Source organism: Artemia sp. Qi Xiang Cuo, chromosome 16 (assembly GCF_049724085.1).
Source record: "Artemia sp. Qi Xiang Cuo chromosome 16, ASM4972408v1, whole genome shotgun sequence".
Classification (NCBI taxonomy): Eukaryota; Metazoa; Arthropoda; class Branchiopoda; order Anostraca; family Artemiidae; genus Artemia; species Artemia sp. Qi Xiang Cuo.
The window spans coordinates 31,740,229-31,759,877 of record NC_142809.1 but is presented as its reverse complement, the minus strand read 5'-3'; the positions used below and the strand labels follow the sequence as shown (position 1 = coordinate 31,759,877).

The following is a 19,649-nucleotide window of genomic DNA, read 5'->3' as shown; positions in this document are numbered from 1 at the left end:
GGTATATTGGAAATCTAAAAAAGTATTGAATAACACGTAGTAAATGGTAAATTTGTGCTATAATTTTGTTTGCTACGGCGTTTTGACATTTATTTTTGTATTTCAAGCTTATTTCATAGAGATCTATGTTACATTCTCGGAAACCAAATATTTATCACATTGCAGCTGAGCTCGAAAAATCTGTTCCAATGCAAAATTTCTGAGCAAATTTCTGCGGAAAATACATTAATGGAAAACGGCTCTGATTACCCGAGAACCGGGCTTATTGACATTTGTTTTGCTCTATGTTAGTCAGTATCCTTAAAACAGTTTTGTCAAAAATATCTTGACGTCCCAATAAAGTAAATAAGTTACATTTTGACCACCCGTTGCAATTGCACATCCTCACCGCTATGCTATACCATTCATCTGGGTTTGTACTCATTTTGATTTTCATAAGAATTACATATTTGACTGCTTGTTACGTGAAACGGTCGTTATCAAATTCTGTCAAATAAACATTATTTCAACCTCTTCCCATAGGAGCATATTTCTCTTAAAAAAAAAAGACAAATTAAAGCAGTGCCCGTCTAGAAATCATCGAAACGAAATGATTTGCCGTCAGTTGTATTTTCCGATAATGGTATTTATTTTATTGTGGAAATTCTCCATTAGTCCCAGTTGAATAGAATAATTGATTGTGCATTGCTAATAATCAGAAAACCATTCATGAGGGAAATGAAGAGGAATTTTTTTTCTGTGGAAAGTTTCACCAGAATTACTGGTCTAATTTTCTTTCTATCTCTTCAGAATATCTTAGCCAGCTGCGAATATTATTGGTCAAATAACTGAGATTGGAAAATATTTTCGTATCCTTTTTTAAGTCAACTATTAAATGCTGGAAGTTGGATCATCTGCATAAATGTTTTTTTTAGCTCCTAATAGAAGTGGTTAGTTCAATTTGAGGTGAAGTTGACATATTTTCAATTTGGGGTAAAAACAGAACGAGCAGTTTAAGCGCGTAGACTCTCGAAATTTATCTTCTAAGACTCCCTATTGTCATTAGATTTTTTATAAAAATGAAAAAGGATGCGAAATAAAACAACTATAAAGAACAATAAAATTGAAATTACTATCCTTGTTTAGTCATGAGCTTAATGCTTCTTATTCTTAGTTTTGAATTGCTAGAAAATAGTTTTGAATTATTCTTAGTTTTGAATTCTAGAAAATAGAAATAAAAGGTATCACTTACAGAACTACTTCTAGATAAGATTCTTTTTCGTAAAAGATCTAAAGCCGAACTGGCCAGCCATTACAAAACAAAGAAATGAATATGGAAATGACAAAAGGGATTTATGGCCAGTAAAGGAAAATGAAAAGGACAAAAAATCCAACGAATATTTCGCCCGTATAAAACAAGGCGCCTTCAGCATAGAGAGAAAAAAAAAACTAGAATCTAAAACTAAAAAAAAATAAATATAAAATATATAAAGCTAAAAAAAGACTAACTAAAATATATAATATAGGCTACAATTACTTACAGATACAATTGCCAACTACCTTCATGAAACCAGAAAAGTAACTGGATTATAAATTTAAAGAAACAAATGAACTTTATTATTGGGACATCATTTTATGATAAGCTTTTGACGCTGTCATTCGTTTAGGTTTGTTACTTGTACTATTCCATTAGACATTTTGCAAGATTTTGTTTTTTCAATATGGGTTCATTTTTAAAAATAATATCGTAAATACGATCAATATTTATATTACCAGTATCTCTATTAATTGATAAATCTGCGAAAACATGCTTTTTATTTCTAATGCTTCCATAGCCCATTGAGTGAAACCTTTATCATTGAAAATGGCTCTTGCTTCCTCAAGCTGTACAAAAGGGTCAGGATGATAAAAAAATAGGTTCTGCTAAAGCTGAAGTAAAACTTTCTGGAGCTTTTGTAAATTTTAGAGCATTATCTATTGAATTCGGATGCTCAATTATATTGCGAAAATATTCTAATTTTTAACAGTAACTCCTTAATCAAACCCTTTCTCCCACCCTTGGAATGATTCGTAGCCTTACCCCTCCCCCCTCCCAGAACAATGTTTGTGGGTGACCATATAGCTAATTGTAGTAAATAAGATATCCACCCAGCAGGATAGTATAGTACTGATCAAATCGATATCGATTTGTTTTGGAGTCGTTCTCTTTCTCTAATGGCGTTTCACTATAATTTTATTTAATTTGGACGCTGTAAGTTCGATGTTTAGTTTAGTTTATTAATAAAAAAAATAGAGCTTGACAAAATGCATACATATATGTAAATATATAATACATAAAAAAACAAGTCTTTCAACTGAATCTTCTAGCCTGCCCATGACATCGATTACTCTATCCATTTTTAATAACTTAGTCCCTCTTTTCTGTTTTTCTTATTTTTTCACCTTATTGGTCTTATATTTTCAGATCTTTGTTTTGTTGAGACTATACCAACTCCATCATTTCAGTTTGGTGGTAAACAAGGTAACAATGTATCTGTAGTTGTTTTTAAGAGAAATTAATTGTTTATAATAAAATTGCAAATGCATGATCTTTAACTATCTTTATTTATTTTCGGCCCCAATGGGACTGAGATTGTGTTTTATTTTGAGAGTGGAAACGCATGGGATTTTTTTTAACGTTTAATTTTCGTCGAATGACTTATGTCTGAATTATGCCCTGATAATTGGATTATGACATGATAAAATTATAAAATGAATTATGACATGAGCATGCAAACTTGTTGGGTTTAAAGACATGTTGCATATATTTTCCAGTTTGTCATTCTAGTCCTACTTTTTCTTATTTCTTGAAGAAGATTTTCGTTCCTTCCTTGCGAAAGTGCTTTTTTTAATTATATTTTTTCTTCTACGCCTTTAAAGAGATTTTTAAGAGAGAATCGTTATTTTAAAAGAAATTTTGGAATTGAAAATGTATATTTTAGCTAAAGTCAGAAATAATGGATAAGAAACTTCAAATTTACTAAAAATTTATTTGTTTGAAAATAGAACAGTTATTTTAACTTTTGAATGCAGCACTGACTAAATTTTAAAAGCGTACAATTACGAAAAGTGAAACTTTATATGAACTTTATTAAAAGTATTTCTACCTCCCTGTCCTTTCTAATTTTGGAAGCCATTCATGGTAAGCACTTTACTATATTAGTGAATTCATGACGCCGTTTGGAGGAGGGCAGGGGAGCCACGACTTCTCTTTAGGTCTAAAAACTCTCAAACATGTGCCAAAGAGGTAAACGTTTACTTAAAGAAGTAAAAATGAGATTCAATGAAATCTTGACGCTATATATGGAAACTGCAAATCGAATATTTTATTATAAAAAACGATTTTTTTTCACAAGAGTAAGATGAAAAAAAAATTACCTACGAAAGCTCATATTTTGAGTAGTTGATCTCGAGGAGTCTCAAAGTTGATATTTCAAGTCAAGAAGAAACTGCATTTTTAACTTCAGTATAAACTAGCTTTCAAATATTTCATTTTTATGCTTGCTGAAAAACAGGTTAAAAGTTTTTCGTAAAAAAGTTATTTATAGTGCTTGTATCCTGAATGACCAACTGGTTCACTTAGCCAGTTTGTTCCTGTCTGAAAGTAATAGCCCCGTCTTCCATAACTTGAATCCAGTGCTTAACTTTACCAGATACCGCTCCATCCATCAGATACGAGGCGAAATTTTTTAGAATATTCCTGTCCGAAAATGTAAACTCTCAAAACCTCTTAGAAACTCTTGAGATGAACAACTACTAATCAAGTAAAATCTAACGAGTGTTGCGATGGGTCAATGAGACTGGTGGAATCCCTAGATGACGTAACACCACGAAGATTGACCTGTGGCTTTGCATATAGAGGACTCCCCTGAATAAAGAAAAAGCGATTGCCACCCTTCAAAGGACATTTCACCCTATCTTATTGCTCTAAATAACCATTATTAACGGCATTCGACCCTCACCATCAACCAGCACTAAATCGCTGGCTGATAGCAAAAAAAGGGGTATCTGCACTTTTTCAAACTTCGAGAAAAACACAATTAAAAATTCGATTTTCATGGAGCCATATGTATTGTAGATAGTAAAACGAATACGAAAAATAGATATAACATTTTTGCCCGTCCTTTCTGCTGCCAACTAAGATAGTTGTGACAAAAGTGTAGGACAGTACTTCGGTTCTTTTTCCACTGTGCTATGACAATTTGTCACCAAGGTTTTTCTCATGAATAGGAAAAAGTTTATCTTAGGGCTCAGACACGGAGTTTCCACCTTTTTGCGCTACTTTGATTATTTAAACTAAACTTTTATTCAAAATGATTATAAATCAGCTTCAGAAAATTTTATTATATGTTTAAAAAAACAAGCAAGGTAACTGATTAGGCCTTTGCTGGTTGTCTTTCCCCCTTCTTAGTTTTTTACTGGGGGGGGGGGGTTGCAGCTTCTTCTTCTGGGCATGCTGTCTGTACTGCGGTGGGTTGGTGGTCGTTGTCTTGACTAATACTAGCAAGAACGCACTTGCAGTGTATAATATTTAAAGAGGACTTATGCTTGTAGACTGACTGCACATCTTTGACTATTTCATTCGGAATTTCAGTTTTGAAATTCAATGGCTTTGGGACGATAAGAAACTCAACCGCTTCTGAATAAGAAGTGTCCCTCCATGCTTTAAGTTGAGTTTCCACAATAATGGTTATTTCAGTGATTGATTCTTCAGAAAACAAAAATTTGTAACCGGCTCTTTTAGAGTGGCCATGTATGAATTGCAGTTGTTTCACTTTGGAAAATGGAACATTAGCGTAATTTTAGCCTGCTGAAAATCCAACAATTTTTTCGTTTAGATAGTGATATGTGGATGCTTTGTGTTAGTAGTAAGTCGTATAAAGGTTAAAATCCTACCCGCAAACTTACGCCTGAGGCAGCGGGTATGCGTGTAGGTTTTCAACGAATTGGGGTTACCAGGGTCATTAGCATAGAGGTATCGTTTCTATAGAAGCTATAGTAATTTAAAATATCATATGGACTTTGCTTGAAGGTATATACTTTGCATACGCCCCCGTACCAAACAGGTTGGGTATAATCTGTTCTGGTTCAAGTTTTGTCTGGCACAATTAACTGAATTTCTAATTCATGACAAACAAGTTTTTTTTTAGGTTACATCCGTGTTGGAAAAACAGGTGTATCTTTTTAGTTTTCTTTACATTACATATTAGTAATGGAATTGAATTCAAAGAGAATAGTTTTTATTTGCAAGGATATTAGTAGAGGAAAAAAATGAGGGGTGCATTTACATTATTGGAGATTAATGATGGAGCTAACAACAGTGATGTAATTACTTCTTTAGTTTACGAGATTTGCGAATTTTTTGCGAAAAGATATTTGCGTAGACGCTTACAAGGGACATTGCTAGAAAGTATTCAATAGCTTAATTGAAAAGTAACGATAGAATGACAATGTGACTTGACGTAGCTTTACCTCGCCGATGTGGTATTTATAATACTTATGTAACTTTTTAAAATTTTTGTAATTTTAAAATTAATTGGTTGAATTGTTTTATGCGGGGGGTGGGTTGCATAGAGGGGTGAGTTGCACGAGGGTTCAGTTAAAGGGGATACAGTTGCACGGAGGGTTTCGGTTATACACGGGTTCAGTTACAAGGGGTGTTCAGTTGCACGGGGGGTATCCCTTTTTTTTTCGTAAATCGGGCTCCCTGTTTTCAAAATCCCTTTTTCTTCTGAGGCTTGGAGCATTTGGTGGCTAGATATTAAACGTAATGAAATTTAGCACGGGGGTTCAGTTGTACAGGGGTTTCAGTTATACAGGGGTTCAGTTACATGGGGGTTCTTTGTGTTAAATAAGTAGTTTTTGTATCGTTTAAAAGAACTTTACGGGGATTGAGAGACTCAGTTGCCTAAGTCCGTGTGATTTTTCTTTACTTGATGGTCATTAAAAACGAAATGTTTTTGTTAAATAGATAGTTTTTGTATCTTTTAAAAGATCTTTACGGGGATTGAGAGACTCAGTTGCCTAATTCCGTGTGATTTTTTTTTACTTGATTGTCATTAAAAACGAAATTTTTTTGTTAAATAAGTAGTTTTTGTATATTTTAAAAGATCTTTACGGGGATTGAGAGACTCAGTTGCCTAAGTCCTTGTGATTTTTCTTTACTTGATGTTCATTAAAAACGAAATTTTATTTTTAAATAAGTAGTATTTGTATATTTTAAAAGAGCTTTACGGGTATTGAGAGACTCAGTTGCCTAATTCCGTGTGATTTTTCTTTACTTGATGGTCATTAAAAACGAAATTTTAGTGTTAAATAAGTAGTTTTTGTATCTTTTAAAAGAACTTGACGGGGATTGAGAGACTCAGTTGCCTAATTCAGTGTGATTTTTCTTTACTTGTTGGTCATTAAAAACGAAATTTTTGTGTTAAATAAGTAGGTTTTGTATCTTTTAAAAGAGCTTTACAGGGGTTGAGAGACTCAGTTGCCTAATTCAATGTGATTTTTCATTAATTGATGGTCATTAAAAACTAAATTTTTATGTTAAATAAGTAGTTTTTGTATCTTTTAAAAGAGATTTACTGGGATTGAGAGTCTCAGTTGCCTAATTCCGTGTGATTTTTCTTTACTTGATGGTCATTAAAAACGAAATTTTCGTGTTAAATAAGAAGTTTTTGTATCTTTTAAAAGTACTTTACGGGGATTGAGTGTCTCAGTAGCCTAATTCCGTGTGATTTTTCTTTACTTGTTGGTCATTAAAAACAAAATTTTTGTGTTAAATAAGTAGTTTTTGTATCTTTTAAAAGAGCTTTACGGGGGTTGAGAGACTCAGTTGCCTAATTCCGTGTGATTTTTCTTTACTTGATGGTCATTAAAAACGAAATTTTTGTGTTAAATAAGTAGTTTTTGTAAATTTTAAAGGAGCTTTACGGGGATTGAGAGACTCAGTCGCCTAATTCCGTGTGATTTTTCTTTACTTGATGGTCATTAAAAACGAAATTTTTTTTTTAAATAAGTAGTTTTGTATATTTTAAAAGTTCTTTAAGGGGATTGAGAGTAAGTTTAAAAAAAAAGAGTGTTATGTAATTAATTGATTTTAATTAAAAAAGAAATTTGTTTGTTAAAAAATTATGTTTTTTATCTTTTAAAATACCTTTACGTGGTTTGAGAGACTCAGTTGCCTGATTCCGTGTGATTTTTCTTTACTTGGTAGTCATTAAAAACGAAATTTTTGTGTTAAATTAGTAGTTTTTGTATCTTTTAAAAGAGCTTTACGGGGATTGAGAGACTCAGTTGCACAATTCCGTGTGATTTTTCTTTACTTGGTGGTCGTTAAAAACGAAATTTTTGTGTTAAATAAGTAGTTTTTGTATCTTTTAAAAGAGCTTTACGGGGTTTGAGAGACTCAGTTGCCTTATTCCGTGTGTTTTTTCCTTACTTGGTTGTCATTAAAAACAAAAATTGTGTGTTAAATAAGTAGTTTTTCTATCTTTTAAAACATCTTTAAGGGGTTTGAGAGACTCAGTTGCCGGTTTCCGTGAGGTTTTTTCTTTACTTGGTGGTCGTTAAAAACGAAATTTTTTTTTTAAATAAGTAGTTTTTGCATCTTTTAAAATAGCTTTAAGGGGTTTGAGAGACTCATTTGACTAATTACGTGTGGTTTTTCATTACTTGGTAGTCATTAAAAACAAAATTTTAGTGTTAAATAAGTAGTTTTTTTATCTTTTAAAAGAGCTTTAAGGGGTTTGAGAGACTCAGATGCCTGTTTCCGTGTGGTTTTTCTTTACTTGGTAGTCATTAAAAACGAAATTTTTGTGTTAAATAAGTAGTTTTTGTATCTTTTAAAATATCTTTAAGGGGCTTGAGAGACTCTGTAATGCAGTATTTTTTCAGTAAAGACACTCGATATCCTAAAAGAGTTTAATTCAATCTTTTTTAAAACTTCGAAATTTTTCAACTTTATTTATTTTTTTATTTCTGTACATAACTTAAAATGTCAAAATATGCTTACAGCTCTAACAATTGCGCTCTGTGATTGGTCAGAGACACTATGTGACTTTCCCACTGGCATTCTATGACCGGTTATTGGCAGCGCTCTGTGATTGGTCAGAGACACGATGTGACTTTCCCACTGGTATTCTATGACTGGTTATTGACACAACCTAATCTATTGCATGTATTAAATCAGTATTTTTTACGCAGTGGAACGATAAACACATAAGTCATATCTTTAAAAAAAGTGAAGATGGAGCATTTTAATAAAGTGTGTTTACATAACAAGGTTATTGTAGCATTGAATGCCGACAAAGAGAAATATTTAAACTTTGAAACAAGTACAGGTGGTAGCACTATTGGAAATGTATGCATGCATTGTCATGATAGTAAGGAATTAAATTTCTTTGGAATACCGAAAAATTCAACTCTTATGTTGGTGGTTATGCGAGATTGAGATCTCCAGAGATGATTGCACTCAAAGAGAATGCCAACATAAAAATAATCATTGATGATAGAGGACAACTCCTTGCTACTGTTGCAGGTAACACATTACCTACTGATACATCCAATCGTCACCTTTCAGGTATTAACATTCAACGGAAGATCAATAAAAGAAAGGCCTACTCTTCTACTAATATCTTAAAGCATATCTTGTCTACATGCCGAAACTGTTATCTGTGTAAAAATAATGTGATAATAGACAGTGAAATTACCAGGAAAATAAAAAGGTCATTGTCAGGAAATATCACGATGGAATATAAAGATGACTCGATGAAAAAAAAAGCACCAGCAAACGTTACTGCCATTGGTCAAACAGTCATTGAACCAAATAATACCAAAGACGAAAAGCATATTGAGCCTTTTGATGAGACACCAGTAAAAATTGTGTATGACTCAAAATGGTATAATGATTATTCTACTGATTACGAACTAAGAGAAGACAATAGCTATAATATCAAGAGAGAACATGGTGAACTATTTTATGGAACAGATTCAAAATGTCCAAAGTCAATTGTTGATATTAATAATGTATCATAATATATTTTTTATATTAATATTCTACATAGCATTATTTCATTAAAAATATATTTTGCATTACATTGTTATGTGTTCATTATTTTTAGAGTAAGCTAGCATATCAAACGTTTAGAATGTCTAATAAAACGTCGGAGATGTAAGAAAAGGAATTTGCATACATCTATTGTCAGACACATGGGGACAAATTTTTCTTGAATTCACCTCCTGGATAAATAAAAAAAGACATTTCATTCAAGAAATTATGACGAAACACTAAGTAAGCTACAAACTCTGTCTTGAAGTTACCTCATGGATACACAATGCAGAAATTTCATTTAAGAACTTATCAAAAATTGTAAGTAAGTAGCAAATTCTTTCAAAAATATGTTAATACGTTTAAGCAATAAATATCTTTAAGCTTAACCCGTCTTTATTCTTTAGAATAGTTTTATTCATTTCATTAAATTATGAAGAAATTGTAAGTAAGTAACAATAGCTTTCTTGAATTCGCTTCATGGACACAATACAGATATTTAATTAAAGAAATAATAATAAAATCGCAAGTAAGTAATAAAGTCTTTATTGTTTTCCCCTATTGGATACACACTACTGAAATTTCATTCAAGAAATTATGAAGGAATTCTAAATAGTTAACACACTCATGTTACCTCATGGATACACAATGCATAAATTTCATTTAAGAAATTATAAAAAATTTTAAGTAAGTAGCAAATTCTTTCTTGAATTCGCCTCCTGGTTAAATAAAAAAGACAGTTCATTAAAGAAATTATGAAAAAATTGTAAGTAAGTAGCAAATTCTTTCTTGAATTCACCTGCTGAATAAACAAAAAAAAGACATTTTGTTCGAGAAATTACGACAAAATTCCAAGTAAGTAACAAACTCTTTATCGTTTTCATAACTTAGATACACGATGTAGAAATTTAATTCAAGAAATTATTAAAAAATTCTCAGTAAGTAGCAATTTCTTTCTGGAAGTCAACTCTTGGATACACAATACGGAAATTTCATTTAATAAATTATGAAAAAAAACAATTTCTTTCTTGAAGTAAAATCTTTGATACACAATACAGAAATTTCATTCAAGAAATTATGAAAATATTTGTAAGTAAGTAACAAACTCTTTTTGTTTCCACCTCTTGGATATACAGTACAGATACTTCATTCAAGAAATTATGAAAAAATCGCAAGTAAGTACCTTTTTTTCTCTTTATCAAAAACAATTTTCACTTAGCTACACGATGTAGAAATTTAATTCAAGAAATTAGGAAAAAATTCTCAGTAAGTAACAATTTCTTTCTTGAAGTCAACTCATGGATACACAATACGGAAATTTCACTCAAGAATTTCATGACTTAGATACACGATGTAGAAATTTGATTCAAGAAATTATGAAAAAATTCTCAGTAAGTAACAATTTCTTTCTTGAAGTCATCTCTTGGATACACAATGCGGAAATTTCAATCAATAAATTATGAAAAAATTTTTAAGTAATTAACAAACTCTATATTGATTTCACCTCTTAGATATACAGTACAGATACTTCATTCAAGAAATTGTGAAAAAATCGCAAGTAAGTAACTTTTTTTTCTCTTTATCACATACAATTTTCACTTATATAAATGATGTAGAAATTTAATTCAAGAAATTATTGAAAAATTCTCACTAAGTAAAAGTTTATTTATTGAAGTAAACTCTTGTATAATTAATACTGAAATTTGATTCAAGAAATTATGAAACAATTGCAACTAAGTAGCAAATTCTTTCTTGAATTTACCTGCTGGACAAACAAAAAAGAAATTTAGTTAAAGACATTATGTCAAAATTCTAAGTAAGTAACAAACTCTTTATTGTTTTCACGAGTTATATATACGACGTATAAATTAATTTAAAGAAATTATGAAAAAATTCTCAGTATCAGTATCAAATTCTTTCTTGAATTCACCTGTTGGATAAACAAAAAAAAAAAAAAAAGACAATTCGTTAAAAAAATTATGAAAAAATTAAAAGTAAGTAACAAACTTTATTTTTTTAAATATTTATATATAATATTTATAAATTAAATTCATTAAATTATTAAAAAAATTATCAGTAATTATCCATTTCTTTCTTGAAGTCAACTCTTTTATACACAATACGGAAATTTCATTCAATAAATTATGAAAATATTTGTAAGTAAGTAACAAACTCTTTATTAATTTAACCTAGTTTATATACAGTACCGATAAGAAGTAACTGAAATTAGGAGAACCTCGTCCGAAAGGTGCTTTTTTTTTCTTTATCAACCAAAAGTATAAATGCGATGACCTAGGAGGGAAAATTTAATTCCGTACAATATAACAAATTTTTAATGACGTAAAAAACAACGTGGTTTATTAAACTATTGTATACAAACACAACTTAACATTCTATAAATAAATAATAAAAAATATTTTTACGTACGTAACAAGCTCTTGAATATACAGTACAGATACTTCATTCAAGAAACGTGATTAAACACGTTTTGAAACTACATACTATTTGTATGCCTTTCCTTGGCACCTTTCCAAACGAGCGGGGATTCCCCACTGGTTCCTACACATTGCAAAAAGTGAGCAGTACGAAAACTCCACGTTTTCAACCAGACTGGTTTTTTAGGGAGCAATAAGGAGAGATATGCAAATTCGACATAGCTTTATTTCATTTTTTTAAGGTTCATTTAGTCGTAGTTTGGGGGGCGCTCGAAACGTCGGCTAAATGTACCTTTAAAATATGTAATATAGCTCTGTCGAATTTGCGTTTCTCTCCTTTTTGGTCCCTAAAAAACCAGTCTGGTTGAAAACGTGGAGTTTTCGTACTGCTCACTTTTTTGCAATGTGTAGGAACCAGTGGGGAATCCCCGCTCGTTTGGAAAGGTGCCAAGGAAAGGCATAAAAATAGTATGTAGTTTCAAAACGTGTTTAATTACGTTTCTTGAATGAAGTATCTGTACTGTATATTCAAGAGCTTGTTACTTACTTACAAATATTTTTTATAATTTCTTGAATGAAATTTCCTTATTGTGTGTATCCAAGAGTTGAATACAATAAATAAATTTTTAATTACTTAAAATTTTTTCATAATTTCTTTAATTAAATTTCCAACATCCTGTAGTTAAGTTAAATCTGTTTGTGATAAAGAAAAAAAAAAGCTACTTAATTTAGATTTTTTCATAATTTATTGAATGTAGTATCTTTACTGTATATCCAAGAGGTAAAATTAATAAAGAGTTTGTTACTTACTTACAAATATTTTCATAATTTCTTGAATGAAATTTCCGTATTGTGTATCCAAGAGTTAACTTCAAGAAATAAATGGTTACTTACTTATAATTTTTTTAATAATTTAATTAATTTAATTTATAAATCGTTTATATAAATATTTAAAAAAAAAAATTTTTTTAATTAATTTCAATTTTTTAAAAATTTTTTTTAAGAAATTTTTTTTTTTTTTTTTTTTTTTTTTATCCAACATTTTAAATAAAGTAGGAAATTTCTAATTATTATTAGAATTTTTTAAAAATTTATTTAATTTAATTTAGACTTATTATATAGAACTCGAGAAAAACAATAAAGATATTTTTACTTAATTAGAATGTTGTCATAATTTATTGAACGAAATTTATTTTTTGTTTATACAGCAGGTAAATTCAAGAAAGAATTTGCTACTTAGTTACAATTTTTTCATAATTTCTTGAATCAAATTTCCGTATTGCGTATCCAAGAGTTAACTTCAATAAATAAATTGTTGCTGACTGATAATTTGTCAATACTTTATTTTAGTAATGTAAGGAATAGGGGTTATAATATAACTTTTTGTGTTATAAATAGAAAAAAAAAGTTAAATAAATGAAATTTTTTAACAATATCTTTTTTTTCTCCTATTTAATGTCTATACCCTATGTGACATATATAAAGTGTGCTACTTACTTACAAATAATATCATAATTTATTTATTAAAATTTCCGCATTGTGTATCCAAGAGATGACTTCAAGAAAGAAATTGTTACTTACTGAGAATTTTTTCATAATTTCTTGAATCAAATTTCTACATCGTGTATCTAAGTCATGAAATTCTTGAATGAAATTTCAGTATTGTGTATACATGAGTTGACTTCAAGAAATAAATTGTTACTTACTGAGAATTTTTTCCTAATTTCTTGAATTAAATTTCTACATCGTGTAGCTAAGTGAAAATTTTTTTTGATAAAGAGAAAAAAAAAAAGTTAATTAACTGCTATTGTATAATAATTTCTTGAATTAAGTATCTGTACTGTATATACAAGAGTTGAAAACAAAAAGATTTTGTTACTCACTTAAAAATATTTTCATAATTTATTGAATGAAATTTATTTATTGTGTATCCAAGATTTGACTTCAAGAAAGAAATTGTTTTTTTTCATAATTTCTTAAATGAAATTTCCGTATTGTGTATCCAAGAGTTTACTTCCAGAAAGAAATTGCTACTTACTGAGAATTTTTTCATAATTTATTGAATTAAATTTCTACATCGTGTATCTAAGTCATGAAAACGATATAGAGTTTGTTACTTACTTGGAATTTTGTCGTAATTTCTCGAACAAAATGTCTTTTTTTTGTTTATTCAGCAGGTGAATTCTAGAAAGAATTTGCTACTTACTTACAATTTTTTCATAATTTCTTTAATGAACTGTCTTTTTTATTTACCCAGGAGGCGAATTCAAGAAAGAATTTGCTACTTACTTAAAATTTTTGATAATTTCTTAAATGAAATTTCTGTATTGTGTATCCATGAGGTAGCATGAGTGTGTTACCTATTTAGAAGTCCTTCATAATTTCTTGAATGAAATTTCAGTCTTTTGTATCCAATAGGGGAAAAACAATAAAGACTTTATTACTTACTTACGATTCTATTATTATTTCTTGAATTAAATATCTGTATTGTGTCCAGGAAGCGAATTCAAGAAAGCTATTGTTACTTACTTACAATTTCTTCATAATTTAATGAAATTAATAAAACTATTCTAAAGAATAAATACGGGTTAAGCTTAAAGATATTTATTTCTTAAACGTATTAACATATTTTTGAAAGAATTTGCTACTTACTTACAATTTTTGATAAGTTCTTAAATTAAATTTCTGCATTGTGTATCCATGAGTTAACTTCAAGACAGAGTTTGTAGCTTACTTAGTGTTTCGTCATAATTTCTTGAATGAAATGTCTTTTTTTTTTTATTTATCCAGGAGGTGAATTCAAGAAAAAATTTGTCCCCATGTGTCTGACAATAGATGTATGCAAATTCCTTTTCTTACATCTCCGACGTTTTATTAGACATTCTAAACGTTTGATATGCTAGCTTACTCTAAAAATAATGAACACATAGAAATGTAATGCAAAATATATTTTTAATGAAATAATGCTATGTAGAATATCAATACAAAAAATATATTATGATACATTATTAATATCAACAATTAACTTTGGACATTTTGAATCTGTTCCATAAAATAGTTCACCATGTTCTCTCTTGATATTATAGCTATTGTCTTCTCTTAGTTCGTAATCAGTAGAATAATCATTATTCCATTTTGAGTCATACACAATTTTTACTGGTGTCTCATCAAAAGGTTCAATATGCTTTTCGTCTTTGGTATTATTTGGTTCAATGACTGTTTGACCAATGTCAGTAACGTTTGCTGGTGCTTTTTTTTTCATCGATTCATCTTTATATTCCATCGTGATATTTCCTGACAATGCCCTTTTTATTTTTCTGGCAATTTCACTGTCTATTATCACATTATTTTTACACAGGTAACAGTTTCGGCATGTAGACAAGATATGGTTTACGATATTAGTAGAAGAGTAGGCCTTTCTTTTATTGATCTTCCGTTGAATGTTAATACCTGAAAGGTGACGATTGGATGTATCAGTAGGTAATGTGTTACCTGCAACAGTAGCAAGGAGTTGTCCTCTATCATCAATGATTATTTTTATGTTGGCATTCTCTTTGAGTGCAATCATCTCTGGAGATCTCAATCTCGCATAACCACCAACATAAGAGTTGAATTTTTTCGGTATTCCAAAGAAATTTAATTCCTTACTGTCATGACAATGCATGCATACATTTCCAATAGTGCTACCACCTGTACTTGTTTCAAAGTTTAAATATTTCTCTTTGTCTGCATTCAATGCTACAATAACCTTGTTATGTAAACACACTTTATTAAAATGTTCCATCTTCACTTTTTTTTTTAAAGATATGACTTATGTGTTTATCGTTCCACTGCGTAAAAAATACTGATTTAATACATGCACTAGATTAGGTTGTGTCAATAACCAGTCATAGAATACCAGTGGGAAAGTCACATCGTGTCTCTGACCAATCACAGAGCGCTGCCAATAACCGGTCATAGAATGCCAGTGGGAAAGTCACATCGTGTCTCTGACCAATCACAGAGCGCAATTGTTAGAACTGTAAGCATATTTTGACATTTTAAGTTATGTACAAAAAGAAAAAAATAAATAAAGTTGAAAAATTTCGAAGTTTTAAAAAAGTTTGAATTAAACACTTTTAGGATATCGAGTGTCTTTACTGAAAAACTACTGCATTACAGAGTCTCTCAAACCCCTTAAAGATCTTTTAAAAGATACAAAAACTACTTATTTAACACAAAAATTTCGTTTTTAATGACCACCAAGTAAAGAAAAACCACACAGAAACAGGCATCTGAGTCTCTCAAACCCCTTAAAGCTCTTTTAAAAGATACAAAAACTACTTATTTAACACGAAAATTTTGTTTTTAATGACTACCAAGTAAAGAAAAACCACACGGAATTAGGCAACTGAGTCTCTCAAACCCCGTAAAGCTCTTTTAAAAGATACAAAAACAACTTATTTAACACAAAAATTTAGTGTTTAAAGAAAACCAAGTAAAGAAAAAACCTCACGGAAACAGGCAACTGAGTCTCTCAAACCCCAAAAATCTCTTTTAAAATATACAAAAAATACTTATTTAACACAAAAATTTCGTTTTTAATGACTACCAAGTAAGGAAAAACCACACGGAATTAGGCAACTGAGTCTCTCAAACCCCGTAAAGCTCTTTTAAAAGATACAAAAACTACTTATTTAACACAAAAATTTCGTTTTTAACGACCACCAAGTAAAGAAAAATCACACGGAATTGGGCAACTGACTCTCTCAATCCACGTAAAGCTCTTTTAAAAGATACATAAACTACTTATTTAACACAAAATGTTATTTTTTAATGACTAACAAGTAAATAAAAATAACACGGAATAAGGCAACTGAGTCTCTCAATCCCCGTAAAGCTCTTTTAAAATATAAAAAATATAATTATTTAAAAAAAAAATTTATTTTTTAATTAAAAAAAATTAAATAAAAAAAAATATTATTTTTTAAACTTACTCTCAATCACATTAAATATATTTTAAAATATACAAAACTACTTATTTAACACAAAAATTTCGTTTTTAATGACAACCACGTAAATAAAAATCACAATGAGTGATTCGACTGAGTCTATCTAAAACATTAAATCTCCTTTAAAAGAAACAAAATATACTACTATTTAAAAAGTTAAAATTTTTAAATGTCACTATTGTACTGAAGAATCAAACTGACTTATGAACCAGATTCTATCTATCGACGTAAATCTATTTTAAAATATAAAAAAACTACTTATTTAACACAAAAATTTCGTTTTTAATGACCACCATGTAAAGAAAAATCACACGGAATTAGGCAACTGAGTCTCTCAATCCCCGAAAAGATCTTTTAAAAGATACAAAAACTACTTATTTAACACGAAAATGTCTTTTTTAATGACCAACAAGTAAAGAAAAATCACACGGAATTAGGCACCTGAGTCTCTCAATCCGCGTAAAGCTCTTTTAAAAGATAAAAAAACTACTTATTTAACATAAAAATTTCGTTTTTAATGAACATCAAGTAAAGAAAAATCACACTGAATTAGGCAACTGAGTCTCTCAATCCCTGTAAAGCTCTTTTAAAAGATAAAAAAACTACTTATTTAAGACAAAAATTTCGTTTTTAATGACAAACAAGTGAATAAAAATCACAATGAATTATGCAACTGAGTCTCTCAATCCCCGTAAAGATCTTTTAAAAGATACTAAAACTACTTATTTAACACGAAAATTTCGTTTTTAATGACCATCAAGTAAAGAAAAATCACACGGAATTAGGCAACTGAGTCTCTCAATCCCCTTAAAGCTCTTTTAAAAGATACAAACACTACTTATTTAACATAAAAATTTCGTTTTTAATGACCATCAAGTAAAGAAAAATCACACGGAATTAGGCAACTGAGTCTCTCAATCCCCGTAAAGCTCTTTTAAAAGATACAAAAACTAATTATTTAACACAAAAATTTCGTTTTTAATGACCATCAAGTAAAAAAAAATCACACGGAATTAGGCAACTGAGTCTCTCAATCCCCGTAAAGCTCTTTTAAAAGATACAAAAACTACCTATTTGACACAAATATTTAGTTTTTAATGACCATCAAGTAAAGAAAAATCACACGGAATTAGGCAACTGAGTCTCTCAATCCCCGTAAAGTTCTTTTAAACGATACAAAAACTACTTATTTAACACAAAGAACCCCCATGTAACTGAACCCCTGTATAACTGAAACCCCTGTACAACTGAACCCCCGTGCTAAATTTCATTACGTTTAATATCTAGCCTCCAAATGCTCCAAGTCTCAGAAGAAAAAGGGATTTTGAAAACAGGGAGCCCGATTTACGAAAAAAAAGGGATACCCCCGTGCAACTGAACCCCCCTTGTAACTGAACCCGTGTATAACCGAAACCCTCCGTGCAACTGTACCTCCTTTAACTGAACCCTCGTGCACCTCACCCCTCTCTGCACCCCCCCCCCCTCATAACACTTTTAAGCCCATTCTTTTTAAAATGAAAATATTTTTCAAACGTTAATTACGTATTATACAGACCACATCGGCGAGGTGAAGCTACGTCAAGTCACAATGTCATTCTATCGTTACTTTTCAATTAAGCTATTGAATACTTTCTAGCAATGTCCCTTGTAAGCGTCTACGCAAATATCTTTTCGCAAAAAATTCGCAAATCTCGTAAACTAAAGAAGTAATTACATCACTGTTGTTAGCTCCATCATTAATCTCCAATAATGTAAATGCACCCCTCATTTTTTTCCTCTACTAATATCCTTGCAAATAAAAACTATTCTCTTTGAATTCAATTCCATTACTAATATGTAATGTAAAGAAAACTAAAAAGATACACCTGTTTTTCCAACACGGATGTAACCTAAAAAAAACACTTGTTTATCATGAAATAGAAATTCAGTTAATTGTGCCAGACAAAACTTGAACCAGAACAGATTATAACCAACCTGTTTGCTACGGGCGCGTATGCAAAGTATATACCTTCAAGCAAATTCCATATGATTTTTCAAATTACTATACCTTCTATAGAAATGATACCTCTTTGCTAATGACCCTGGTAACCCCAATTCGTTGAAAACCTACACGCATACCCGCTGCCTCATGCGTAAGTTTGCGGGTAGGATTTTAACCTTTATACGACTTACTACTTGTGCTAACTTTTTTGAGCTGCCTCCCTATGTCCAGTGGTGAATGTACCTCAGATTGCTTGAGACTTCTACAGATACAACTATGTATTGTATCCACTTCCTGTGTGCTCGTGTGATCCGGCTCACACTATTTCATTGGTACTTTCAACAGACAAGGGTACTTACAAAGTACATGCTGCATAGCGAAGTTGTGGCACACATGAATCCGACCAAGCGGTAATCTCAGAAATGTTGGGATAGGTAGCGAGAATTTTTTTAACCATGAAGACGACACCACATTTTAGTCCGTTTGCCCCACGACCTGTTGCAACTGTTTCAGGCCAAACTGCGTAGTAAACGACAAAAGGCGCAACAAACTACACAAAAACAACAAATGGTTGTGATGGCGGCTATACACTTACGACAAAAGTCCCCAGGTTAATCCTCCGGTTAGTTACACCAAATTTCCCTTTCACAAAAGGGGGCAACATCCACTTACGATAAAGTTGTATTGTTGATTTGTTCAGCTAAGAGGTATCGCTCGAAAAAAAAATAATATACCTCTAGATAGCTCATAAACAATAACGTTTGATAGTGTTTGTATCGCAATTTCGACCAGGGGAATTAGTTACGACCTTTTTGCTATCAACCGACGAAATACCTTGTACAGCCAAACGGCATGATGCTAAGGCCAGGAATGATTCCAGTAGATGAGATTGACCATAAAAAGGAAGCGCAATTCCCAAATAAAAGGACTTAAACTACTCATAGCTACTACAAGGATTTATTTGTTTAAACTGCTTAGATGTAAGTTTACATAAATAACTGTAAGTTGTTAGAGGTGGTTTCTTTAAAGTTTTTTTTCCAAAGCCACCAAGGGGTAGTTTTGGCGCACGTCTCTCCCCCAGAACGTCGAGAGCTGCACTAATTACAGGGTTGGAAAAACGATGAACAGAAATGGGAAGTCTAATTTTCGTTGGTGACCCCCCCCCCCAAACATTCATT

At 30.7% G+C, this 19,649-nt stretch overlaps 1 protein-coding gene across 2 annotated transcripts in view; it reads left to right on the top strand.

Annotated features, from left to right (window-relative positions):
- LOC148942789 (EEF1A lysine methyltransferase 2) overlaps nucleotides 1-19,649 on the top strand; it is a 142,911-nt gene that overhangs the window by 82,474 nt on the left and 40,788 nt on the right. Inside the window, exon 6 of one of the 2 annotated variants that reach the window (XM_089102525.1) lies at nucleotides 2,444-2,712. The exons of the other annotated variant lie outside the window; for it this stretch is intronic. Coding sequence (XP_088958651.1) covers nucleotides 2,444-2,538 — 95 coding nt within the window. The 3' untranslated portion in view covers nucleotides 2,539-2,712. Of the gene's footprint in view, nucleotides 1-2,443; nucleotides 2,713-19,649 lie in introns of those variants that run through there. 2 annotated transcript variants of the gene reach the window in all.